Source organism: Elephas maximus, chromosome 6 (assembly GCF_024166365.1).
Source record: "Elephas maximus indicus isolate mEleMax1 chromosome 6, mEleMax1 primary haplotype, whole genome shotgun sequence".
NCBI classification, from domain to species: domain Eukaryota; kingdom Metazoa; phylum Chordata; class Mammalia; order Proboscidea; family Elephantidae; genus Elephas; species Elephas maximus.
The window spans coordinates 135,324,868-135,337,680 of NC_064824.1; the positions used below are offsets into that span (position 1 = coordinate 135,324,868).

Sequence of the window (12,813 nt, forward strand, 5' to 3'; positions counted from 1 at the left end):
TCACCCTGCCCCCGCCCCTTTGCACCCAGGAACTCCCCTCTCTAGCCCACTCCGAGTCCACTCCCAACTCCTCTGATGATCACAGCTATGGCCACTGAAGAGTTGACCCAGTCATCCCATGGGTACCCTGTCCACAAATGCGTCCTAGCGCTAACGCATCTGCTTGGTCCCAGAATCAGGACAAGGGTCGGGAAACAAAGATGTTCCATCCTGAGCAGCATGAGAACTATGTTTCCTTCTGAAGCATGCTCACCAGGTGGCAGCGAGATGTGGCTCAGAAGGAGGCTGGCTGAGCAGATTGGAGTCAGGCAGCATTCATGATAGCGTACAGTATCGCATACACCATCAGAATTCCATTCCTTAGTTCTAAAGAGATGGTTGTCAAAGACAGACGGCACTGGCGTCACTGAGGTGCTGCCCAGTGTGTTTGAGTGTGCGGTGTGTGTTGTTTGGGTCACCTCTCCCAGGCCTAGGCTGTGCTCCGACAGCTTAGAACCAACCCCCCGACAGGCGAGGCCCCAGCTCTGTTCTCTGGGAGCTCCACCTGCTTAGCCAGCTCCATCCTGATGTCTCAGACCAGACATGCACGCTGATTGGTCCCTCATGGACTCTCCACTCACCCCCCACCGGCCCTGCCTCATGACTCCTTCCTAGCCCCCTGCCCTGCCCTGCTCACCTCCACTGTCACTGGGCCCTGCTGCCCTTGCCAACTGCTCACCTCTGTCCCTACTGGCTCACTGGCCTTCATACTTCCTGGAAGAGCCAAGCCCCTTCTCTCCTCAAGGCCTTTGCTCTTTTCTCATACTGCTGCCGCGAACATCCCCCCTCCCTTCTTCTTATCACACAGGACTTGTCACATAGACCTTGCCTGGCCACCCAGTTCCCTAGCGGTGCCTGCCCTCCTGTTTGCCTGTCTGTCTCTCTTGTTTCTTTCATTAGGCTTCAGCAATGCATAAACACCGTGTCTCTCTGTCACTGTGCTTATCCGTGGCTATCTCATTTCCAGCCATATTCCCCCTTGGCCCAGGGCCTGGAACTTACCAGACCCTCAGTAACTACTTTGTTGCATGAATGAGTGAATTAATGAATGGACAGTCCACTGCCCACAAAGAAGTGAAGGAGGTGAGGAGAAACCTGAGGGGCCCCAAGGGACATCAGAGGATAGTCCTCTGATCCTGCTTGGTGTGTCTTCACCCTGAGAAAGGAAGGGGGTTCTGGGTGTGACTGTGTGTCTCCCCCACAGGGCCCCACTGTGCAGTGGCCCCAGCATCACCGAGATCATTAACCCCAACTACATGGGTGTGGGGCCCTTTGGACCACCGATGTCCCTGCATGGGAAGCAGGCCATCTCCCCTGAGCAGCAGCCCACAGCCTGGAACTACGACCCACTGCCCAAGGACGCCTCCCTTGGGCCCGGAAAGGGGGAGAGTCCTCCAACACCACCCTCGCAACAGCCCGTATCACCCAAGAAGTTTTCATCCTCTCCAGCCGGTTGGGGCCCCTGCCTCAGGACACAGGAGTCAAGGTGAGTTCTCTCTACCAGGGCACCTCCCTTTTCTGCAAATGGGAGTCACTGGGTCTTAACTGCCTGGGAAGCTCGTGCCCCTGAGAGTGGCAGCTGCATGCGGGCTAGGATGTGCGTCCACTCTCCTCACTGATTGTCCTCAGAGCCTGGGGCTTAGGGTTGTTGTTGTTAGCTGCTGCCGAGTCGACCCCCAACTCACAGTGACACCACGCACACTGAAATGTAACGCTGTCCAGTATCCCTGCGCCATCCCTAAGATCAATGGTGGTTCAGACTGTTGTGATCCACAGGGTTTTCAGAAGTAGATGGCCAGGCCTTTCTTCCTAGTCTGTCTTAGTCTGGAAGCTCCACTGAAACCTGCTCAGCATCATAGCAACACACAAGCGTCCACTGACAGATGGGTGGTGGCTGCACGGGAGGGGCATTGGGCGAGGATCGAACCCCGGTATCGAGCATGGAAGGCGCAAGTTCTACCACTGAACCACCACTGCCTCTGTTGGTGGAACATAGTAGGCACTCAGTAAATGTTTGCTGCATCTCCAGTTCCTGACCTATTGGTGCAAACTTTAAATGTTAAAAAAAAAAATAGGGTAGAAAATGATAAAGATACGGCCAAAAAGAAGGAGCCCTGGTGGTGCAGTGGTTAAGCGCTCAGCTGCTAACTGAAAGGTCAGCGGTTCAAACCCACCAGCCACTCTGCAGGAGAAAGATGTGGTTGTTGTTAGGTGCCGTCAAATTGGTTACAACTCACAGTGACCCTACGTGTAACAGAACAAAACACTGCTCAGTCTTGTGCCATCCTCCCAATGCTTGGGCACTGTTGTAGCCACTGTGTCAGTCCATCTCACTGAGGGTCTTCCTCTTTTTCACTGACCCTCTACCAAGCATGATGTCCTTCTTCAGGGACTGGTCCCTCCTGATGACATGTCCAAAGCACGTGAGACAAAGTCTCACCATCCTTGCCTCTAAGGAACATTCTGGCTGTACTTCTTCCAAGACAGATGTGTTCGCTCTTCTCACAGCGCATCAGTTCTTCTTCATTCATTGTCCAGCTTTCGCATGCGTATGAGGCGACTGAAAATACCATGGCTTGGGTGAGGTGTGCCTTAGTCCTCAAAGTAACATCTTGGCTTTCTAACACCTTAAAGAGATCGTTTGCAACAAATTTTCCCAACACAATGCATTGTTTGATTTCTTGACTGCTGCTTCCAAGGGCATTGATTGTGGATTCAAGTAAACTGAAATCCTTGACAACTTCAATATTTTCTCTGTTTATCATGATGTTGCTTATTGGTCCAGTTGTGAGGATCTTTGTTTTCTTTGAGATTACAGCCCAGGAGACCCTATGGAGCAGTACTACTGTGTCCTACAGGGTTGTTATGAGTCAGCATCAACTCAATGGCAGTGGGTTTGGTTTTGGTTTTATGGCCAAGAAAAATACCCTCCTTTTCTTTTTTTTACACTTGCTGAAGAGTTCAGCTCTATACCAGTGCACCCTCGGGCCATCTCCCAGTCCTTGTGGGGGTCGGGGGGGAGGCCGTGGAGCAGTAGTGGAAAGTCCCCTGGAGAAGTCCCACCCCGACCTCAGGCTCCCCTGTTCTATGTGCAGTTTCCCAGTCCCTGGTGGTCCAGTGGTTAAGTGTTGCCTGTTAACCAAAAGGCCAGCAGTTCAAATCCACCAGGCACTCCTTGGAAACCCTACGGGGCAGTTCTACCCTGTCCTGTAGGGTCACTCTGAGTTGGAATCCACTTGATAGCAATGGGTTTGGCCTTGGTTTTTTAGTCCCTCGGTGGAGGACAATTAGAAAAAGAAGGAACTGGGATTGGGTGCTCAGAAGGGAGGTGGCCCGGCAGAAGGAGAAGGGTTTGGCCATGAGCTTTGGGGAAGACCAGGAGAGGTTAGAGAAAGCTGGGAGCAGGAGAGGAGACTGGGCCAAGCAGCCTGGGAATGACGTCACACTTGGAGTCACAAATCCCAAAGCCACGGCTGCTTCCCATGATGCAGCCGTAACAGCAAGGCATGTCATGAGCATCTTGAGGAAACATGGAGCCCTGCAAGTGTCTAGAAGCCACAGGATGATAAATGGAAATTAAAATCACTGACCCCAGTTAACAGTGACTTCAGATGTGCAAAATGGCACCGCCATTGTCTTCCCTTGGGGGGCCGTCTTTACAGTTTCTTTTCGGTAAGGATAAACTACTTATAATGACTTCAGAGGTTCACTCTCCACCTCTCCTTCCCTAACATGGTTTTTATTCTTTTCTCCACGAGGCCTTAGTTCCTCAGTGAGGTTGTCTGTCATGCGAGGTTGTCAGTAACACTGTTCTCCCTCCAATTCCAGCCTTTCTCTGCATGGCCCACCTGGAATTCCTCCAGAATGAGGGGCAGCTTACAGTTCTGTTCCTTAAGCTTTTTCTCCAGGAAATGGGAAGATGGAAGGGAGTGAAGGAGGGCAGGGAGGGAGACAGGGAGGAAGGAGATGAAGAAACAGGGTAGATGATTACCCCTGAGCTCAGCTGTGTCTATCTCCACACCTTTGGTTTTCAGCATTTTAATCTTTGGTCATTCCCTAATAAATCTAGAAGGACAAACAGCCTCAATTTCCTTCTCTGTAAAAATGAGGACAAAAGCTAGCATATGGTGTGTATTGGTTTCCGAGGGCTGCCATAACAAAATACCACGAAGTGGGCGGCTCAAACAACAGAAATTCATTGTCTCATAGTTCTGGAGGCTGGAAGTTCGGATTCAGAGTGTTGACAGGGCCGTGTTCTCTCCGAAGGCTCTGGGGAGGATCCTTGTCTCTCTCAGCTTCTGGCAACCCCAGGCATTCCCTGGTGTGTAGATGCATCACAGCTGTCTTTCTTCTGTGTATCTGTCTGTTCTCCTCTTTTATAAGGGTACTATTCAAATGTGACTATGGCCCACCCTACTCCAGTATGACCTCATGTTAACTGATGACATCTTCAAAGATCCTATTTCCAAACAAAATCATGTTCACAGGTACCAAGGATTAGGACTTCAACACAGCTTTTTGAAGGACACCATTCAATCCATAGCACTGTGGGTATCGAGGTGCCTGTTCAGTAAGGGTCATTCTTTGGTGACCCCAGAAAATGGAGGTATCAACAACTAAAAAGAACAAGGAGCTTAATTATTTAAGTGAACTGTTCTTAAGTTCCCTAAGTCAATATATCTTTGTGCTTAACAATTTGAATGCAGCTTGTACTGGGAGTGGAATGTGTCCCCTCTAGCCCCAGAGCCAACAGCTTCAGAATGGGGGCATCTGTAGGGCTGGGGTTCTCCAAGCTCAGTTCCCACCAAGGTGCTGTTTGAGGCAAGAACCTGGCAGCTCCCACACCTGCCTGCAGCCCTCTCTGCAGCTCCAGACCCTGGTTCCACCTGAGCGAAAACCAGCACCTTCCATGTCTTCCTGCTATTGCCCCAGATACAAGTAGGGTGACCGATCATCCTCATCTGCCCAAGACTGTCCCTGGTTTAGCACTGAAGATCCCACATCCCTGGAAGCCCCTGAATTCTGGACAAACTGAGATGGTTGGTCACCCTCAACTGAAGCCATTGGGTTAGAAACAGAACTTTTCTCAGATCCTGATCCAGTGCTTAGCTTCCTTAGAACAGCAGACAGATTCAGGGTCTCTTGAATCTGAGAAGCAAAGTCATTTTGCCACAGAGTTAACTGTCCTTGGGACATTGGTTCCCTTATTCAACAACCTGGGCCTCCTATGAGCACCCATTTCCTGTTACCTTTGGTCAGGTTCCCCTCAGTCTGTTTCTCAAACCTGATGGAAGCTTCTTCCTAGAGGGAAGACTGCACTTGTCTCCACCCCCACCCCCCGCACTTTCCTGGGGTTTCAGGTTTTGGAATCACAAAAATGCTTGCCTCTGGGGCAGCGCTTCCTGGCTCTGCCCCCTAACTCTCTCAGGCAAGCCCCCTCCTCACTTTTCAGCCATTGGAAGTGGGGTGGTTGGGCGTTGGGTCATGCATTTCATTTTCACTCTCCCTCTTACTCCTTCATCTGAAACTTGTGGTCATTGCTGCTTCTACCCTCTTACACCCTTTTCCCCTAACTCATAGCTAAGGCCCCTGAGGATCCAGATAGGGGTAGAGGAATGGCTTTCTGAAGTATTTCTTTAAGTCCCAAACATGTCTAGTTATGCAACTGCTTCCAGATCTTTCCCAAAAGTAATGAGCAAAAACCTCAAGTCTACAGTCAAGCCCCCTTTGGCACATCCCTGAGGCTAGCGTGGCCTGAAACCCCACATCATCTCTGATCATTGGCACTGTGTGAGGATGACATCTCTTCTCTGTTCCCTGAGCCCACGCCTACTCCCCAAAGAGTCTACTAGACTCGGCCGCTCAGCAACCTTTAGGCAGCATCTCAGCAGATGTTCTACCTGTAGCAGGTGTCACGGCCTGAACAGCTCAGTGGGTTCCACGGTGCCCACATTTTCTTCACAACAGCTTCCTGTTGTAGAAAACAGGATCTGGAACACTCTCCTGGGAGATTACCCTTTTGGTCAGAAAGCAAAATGTGTTCCCATTCCTCCTCCTTGCAATTTGCTCAGCAGGAAGTTACCTCAGGTAAGAGCAGTGATAAATCAGAAAACAAGAACAGCAAAGAAAAGACAGCTCTTGCCTACCTTGGAGTTCTGTCTCTGCCCATAAGTAAACAGTCGTGTTTTCTGGCTCCTGATCTTTGGCTACTTTACGACCCTACACGAACCTCTCCCCACGGCCGCCATCTTGTTCCTCTCATTTACGAGTTGTGAGGTGAAGGAACCACACTCACCGGAAGCTCTCCAGGGAGAGGACTTGATGCAGTTGGGAAGAGCATGTGTTCTTCTGGAACACTGGTGCCTGAAACCAGGATATTTTGGCTGTTTTGTTCACATCTCCGTCCCTGTGCCTGGAACAGCATCTCACATGTAGTCGTGGTTGTAGGCCTTGCAAATGGTTGTTAAGTGAAGCTTCTTGACCTGAGACCCTCAAGTAACCCAACTGGCACTGAACTCCCTTCTGAGGAGGAGTGCTATTGAGCAGGCATGCAAATGAGGGTCAGAGCAGAATTGCTGGAAACAGCAGAGGAGGGGTTGTGGGATTTTTGGCAGGGAAGAAAGGGAGTCAGGAAAGGAGGCCTATTGGTATGGGAAGAACAGACTGGGAGGAGCAGGCTTGTTATATTTGGGAGAGTGGAGCTTTTTTCAATGTCCTCAAAGGTGTTTTATTTGAGGTTTAACTTGCAAACGGTAAAGTGCACTAATCCTAAAGGTACAGAATTTTTTTTTTTTGCAACTATCACCATTTTTCCTTTCCAAAACTTTTTTTTTTATCACCTTATACAGAAATTCTGACCCAGTAAGCAATCACTCCCCATTTAATCTGTTTCCTGCCTGTATGCCCCTGCCTATTCTCAATATTTCATATAAATGGGATTATGCAATATTTGTCCTTTTGTGTCTGGCTTAGTTCACTCAGCATAATATTTTCAAGGTTCATCCATGTAGTAGCATGCATCAGGACTTCATTTCTCCTTATAGCTGGATAATGTACCATGGTATATATTACCACATTTTGTTTATCCATTCGTCCATTGATGGACATTTGGGGGCTTTTTTTTTTTTTTTTACCTTTTTGTTATTGTGAATAATGCTGTGAACATTCATGTCCAAGTATCTGTTTGAGTTTCTGCTTTCAAGTCTTTTCAGCATACACCTAGGAGTGGAATTGCTGGAAACCCTGGTGGTGTAGTGGTTAAGTGCTACGGCTGCTAACCAAAAAGTCAGCAGTTCAGATCCACCAGGCACTCCTTGGAAACTCTGTGGGGCAGTTCTACTCTGTCCTATAGGGTCACTATGAGTCAGAATCAACTCAATGGCAATGGTTGTTTTTGTTTTTATGGTGTTTCTATTTTTAGCATTTGAGAAACTGACAAACTGTTTTCCACAGCAGCTATACTGTTTTACATTCCCACCAGGAATGGCGGAGGCTTCCAATTTTTCCACATCCTCGCCAACACTTGTTATTTTCCATTTTGGGGTTGTTGGTTGTTTTGGGTTTTTAATTAGAACCCCCATAGTGGGTGTGAGGTGGTATCTCATTGTGGTTTTGATTTGCATTTCCCTAATGCTACTGGACAGGCAACGTAAACTCTCTTCCATTTCTCCCAAGAGGAGCCCTGGTGGTGCAGTAGTTAAGCGCTCAGCTGCTAACCAAAAGGTACCCACCAGCCACTCTGCAGGAGAAAGAGGTGGCACTCTGCTTCCATAGATTACAGCCTTGTAAACCCTATGGGGCAGTTCTACTCTCTCTTATAGGGTCATTGTGTGTTGGAATCGACTGGGCAATGGGTTTGCGGGTATTTCTTTCACAAAACCTTCAGTAGAGTGCCCCTTGCTCACTCATGCTCTGGTGTAAACAGTTTTCATGGAGGAAAAGTTCACAGGCAAGAACAGAGAATGCCTAGGAGAACATCAACAGATAAACAACACAGCATCTTCTCGTCCTAACGCGTGTTTCTTCCCCGTCTTCTGTCCTCTTCCCCGCGGCTCTAGGCCCAGCGATTTGGGGAAGAACATGGCCGAGCCCCCGCTCCAGGAGAACCTGCAGCTGAAGAAGCCGGAGATGTTTGAGAACCCGCTGTATGGGTCTGTGAGCTCTTTCCCTAAGCCGGTGCCCAGGAAAGAGCAGGAATCCCCCAAGATGCTGAGGAAGGAGCCCCCACCCTGCCCGGACCCCGGTATCTCCTCACCCGCCATCCTGCTCACCAAAGCCCAGGAGGCCGACAGCTCCAAGGGGACTAGCAAACAGGTCCCCACGCCCCGGCTCCGCTCCTTCACCTGCACGTCCTCCACCACAGAGGGCGGAGCGGCAGCCGGCGGGGAAAAGAACCAAGGGAAGCCCAAGCCCGCGGCCAGCTCCCTGGCGCCCGTGCCGGCCAAGAGGCCCGTGAAGCCGTCCAGGTCGGAGATAAGCCAGCAGATCCCGCCCGCGCCCACGCAGCAACGCCCGCCCCTGCCCGTCAAAAGCCCGGCCGTGCTGCAGCTGCAGCACTCCAAGGGCCGCGACTACCGCGACAGCGCCGAGCTCCCGCACCAAGGCAAGCACCGGCCCGAGGAGGGGCCGCTCGGCAGGACCGCCATGCAGGTGCGCGCAGGTGCGCGGGCCGGGCGCGCCTGTGTGTGTGCGCGGTGTGTGCGCGTCTGTGTGTGCGCATAGGGCTGTGCCCAGGGCTGGGCTCCCAGAGACAGTGGTCCTGGGGCCGGGGAGGGGCTGCTTCATGAGGAAGGCACAGAGAGGCAGGATTGGAACCCAGGGCTGCCTGCCCCCCAAATCCAACATCCTACCTCGCCTCTCTGAAAGGCTTACAGGAGGGGCTGTGTATAAAGACATAGCCTTGCATCAGGACAGTAGGAATCAGGCTCCGTCGGGGAATGGAGCCAATATAATTTATATTCCATTATCATCATCGTTACTACTTAAAATTTGCCCAGCATTTTAGAGACCTCAAGCACAACGTCCCCTTCCTTCCTATAACTCTTTTCTTTGTGCAGAAATGTAGTGGTTTAGAATGGACTCTGGAGCCAGACTGTCTCGGATTGGAATCCCAGCTCTCCCAAATCCTGGTCCCCTGCCTCAGTTTACTCATCTTTAAAAAAAGGGGGCTATTAATTTTTTTTTTTTTTTTTTATGAATGCTGCCTGCCTTGTAGATTTATAGGGAGAATTACTATGGAAACCCTGGTGGCGTCGTGGTTAAGTGCTATGGCTAAAAAAAACCAAAATATTGGCAGTTCAAATCCACCAGGCGCTCCTTGGAAATTCTATGGGGCAGTTCTACTCTGTCCTATAGGTTCGCTATGAGTCAGAATCAACTCGATGGCAAGGGGTTCAGGTGTGTGTATAATATATATATTCATTTACATATATACTATATTATATCTATATCATTACTATATTATATCTTTATTATGTTTACATTTTTTTAATATATATTAGAATATGCATAAAGTCCAAGCTGGCCCTGTTAAGCTATGTGTTAGAGGAAGCCTGGTCAAGCTCTCAGCATGTAGGGAACTGGGGTAATCTGTGGTTGAATATGGCCCTGATACCGTCCGTTCTTGTCCCCGCAGTGAAGCCCTTGGGAGCCGCCAGCAAGACAGGGAGCCCAGAGGAGCAGTAAGCAGCCCAGCAGACCCCTGCCGGGACCTTCTGCCAGCTGCTCCTACTGCTTCATCACAAGGCTTCCTGGTTGTCCAGAGCGGGACTAGCTTCTTTCCCTGTGGCCCATGGAACCGCTGGCTGTGAAGTGTGGCGTGAGGTCTAGGCTGGAAGGGAGCGAGCACCCTGGGTTCCAGCTTGACCTCGGTACTTGGGACCCAGGAGCGCTATCCTGGTCGCCATTTCGAAGCAAGAATCTAGAGTGCAGATTCGAAGGTTGGGGCATCGATACCTAATAATAATAATATTAATAATAATAATAATGGCTGCATGTACTGAGCACCCACTCTGTGCCAGTACCACGCTAAGTGCTTTTTGAACATTTTGTCAGGACAGCCTCAGCGTTGTGTCTCCCTCATCAACTAAACCCAAATTTCCAAACCCATCATTTCAAAATGGGTGTCTATCCAGAGTGGTTTGGACAAAGCATTAAAAGGGCCATTGTCCTTTGGGAGTGAGGCAAGGTCCTGACCTTTGGGGAGCTGAAGAGTCTCAGTGGTTCATTTCAGGTTCAGTGAAGCTGGCCAGGCTAGCGTCAGCAATGCAAACTGCTTTGCCTAAAGCCTCAGCAGCTCCGGCTCAGCAGAAGCCTAGAGCAGGCATCTCCCTGGCTTCCCTCAGTTCATCAGCCAGAGGAGAAAGAAACTCAGTCAGCATCTACACTTCTGTGGAAAGGTCCAGCCTTGGCCCGGGGCTAGAGATCCCAGGCCCACTTGGTGGCATGGATTGGCCCAGGGCCTCCTACACAGATGTCTGAGTGCTAATGGAGGAGTCTTAGCTGTTGTTCCCGAAAGCTGTGTTCTCCAGCCTGGCTGCCAGGGAGGGTGGGCCGCTCGGTTCCAGGCTCTAGAAACAGGGCAGCCTTTTCTTCTTCCCGAAATCCGTCTTTTGGCCCTGCTTCCTCGGTTATTAAGAGAATAGACTGGAGATGTGTTTTCTTGTTTTGTTTTTTAAAGTAACAGACTTATTGTAAGAAACAGAACCTGGGTGTGTGGGTGTGCAGGAGAACAAGGCGCCATATTCCCACAGGTGTCAGTCTGTGTAACCAATAAATTGTACCTTTCTTTACTCGGCGCCCACCCGTGTGGTGTTTTTCTGCTGATATTCAGAGCCACAAGCATGTTTCTAGGATGTCGGGTCTGGAGCTCAGTAGCACCTCTCTCTATCCAGAGATGATCTCCCATTGAGAGGTATGAGCCACAGGCTTTCCTTCTGAGGGCTTCCGGAAAGTCTGGAGGTATCTGGACCCCACTGTTCCATTACAGTCTTGGGTCCTGAGAAGGTAGGTCCTTTATCCTCCCACCCTACAGGTGCTCGCTGTGGGGGCTGTGGTTAGGGACTCCCCTGCAGCAGTTGGGGGTCTCCCAGTAGAACAGGAAGCCAACTGCTGTGGTCCTTCACCGCCCTCTGTTCTCAGTCCTCTCTTCCAAGGTTACCAGCGTGGAGCACACATTCAGGGCTTGCTGATGGCTACTGGACTCAATCCCTACCCACTTCTTGAATGTCCCCCAGTCTCCTGGTCTCTCCCTGCCCACCTCACCCCACTCCACAGCACACATGAGCACTCAACAGAAGCACAGACAGCTTCTGCAGTCCAAGGGTGTGACCATATAATAAAGACATCATCATCCTTGTACTTCTGTCCTTGGTGTCTCATGGTCTGAAAAGACACCAAATGGGAAGAATATGCTCGAGGTAAAGAAGTTGTTGTCTCTGCTGTTAGCTATGCCGGTATATCAGCTGGCTATTGCTGTAACAAATGCAGCAAAATTTAGCAGTTTCCAACAACGAACATTTATTATCTCACTGCTCCTATTGGTAGGAATCTAGGGGCAGCTTGGCTGGGTGGTTCTGGCTCAGAGTCTTGTATGAGGTTGCAGTCAAGACATTGGCCAGTGCTACAGTCATCTGAAGGCTTGACTGGAGCAGAAGGTCCTCTTCCAAGGGCTCATTCATGTGGCTGTGGGTTGAGGCCTCAGAGGTTTCTTGACGGCTGTTGGTTGGAGGTCTCAGTCCCTCCCACGTGGGCCTCTCCTGGGTTGTTCACAACGTGGTGACTACCTTCTGCAGAGCAGGTGATCTAAGACAGAGACCTCAGATGGAAGCTGCATGTCTTTTATAACCTAATCTGGGAAGTGACACACCATCACTTCTGTCGTGCACTCTTGGTCACCCAGACCAACCCTGGTACTATGCAGACGGGGACTACACAAGAGTTTGCATACTCAAAGGTGGGGATTCTTGGGAGCCATCTTAGAAGCTGCCTTCCACAGCCACTGACCCTCACTCATCTCCAAATAGCAAGTATAAGTACTCCTCTTAATACTTTAATATAATGCAGGGGGGTCTCTTCTGACCAGGATTCACAAAGATGCCCCCTGAGAGATCACCACGCTGCCTGGTTCAACTGAAGGTAGAGTGGAGGCCATCATGGAGGGTGGCAGATATGGCACAGAATATGCGGGCTGGCTGAAATGTCGATGGTTTCAGATTGATGTGTGAGGATAAGGATGTACGTCTGCAGAAGGAACTGGTCCCACTTCATGAGGCTGCATCAATGGACGCTGCAGTTAGGAAAGGAAAAGAGGGAGGGGCCATGAGAGAACTGAGAGCCAGGGCCACCGTGTGCTCCTGTGGGGGTGAGGGCTCTGAAAGCCCTGCAGGCACCGAGTTCCTGCTCCTGCCATCCAAGGAGGGCCACCAATTGGTGTCAACCTGTCATTGCTCATTGTCTAGCTCTGGAGAGAGAGTTCTGCCTGAGGCACTGCCAGACCCCTGTCCAACCCATCTTCTTGGTCAAGGACTCCCTCCAATGCGCAGGACCCTCATTCACCACCAACCCCCAAGAAAGCAGGGGGCAGACACATGGTCCATTGAGTGTTATGGTGGTATGATGAAAATGCATTGCTCCCAGCCAGATGGGACTACAGAGACTCAGTTTGAAACTGGGCATGGACCAAGCACAGTGGGCACACAAGCACTGTCTTCATTACCTGCCTTAGTTGTTGGATGCCATCAAGTAGGTTCCAACTCAGAGCCACCCTGTGTACAA

The 12,813-nt window shown here is 50.4% G+C and overlaps 1 protein-coding gene across 4 annotated transcripts in view; it reads left to right on the forward strand.

Annotated features, from left to right (window-relative positions):
• INPP5D (inositol polyphosphate-5-phosphatase D) overlaps positions 1 to 10,927 on the forward strand; it is a 136,885-nt gene extending 125,958 nt beyond the window's left edge. Inside the window, exons 25-27 of one of the 4 annotated variants that reach the window (XM_049888468.1) lie at positions 1,244 to 1,525; positions 8,097 to 8,698; positions 9,674 to 10,927. In XM_049888468.1, the coding sequence (XP_049744425.1) occupies positions 1,244 to 1,525; positions 8,097 to 8,698; positions 9,674 to 9,723 (934 nt within the window). In that variant the 3' untranslated portion in view covers positions 9,724 to 10,927. The remainder of the gene's footprint in view (positions 1 to 1,243; positions 1,526 to 8,096; positions 8,699 to 9,673) is intronic. The other 3 variants (XM_049888469.1, XM_049888470.1, XM_049888471.1) reach the window with 3 other exon arrangements.
• Positions 10,928 to 12,813: the final 1,886 nt, after the last annotated feature.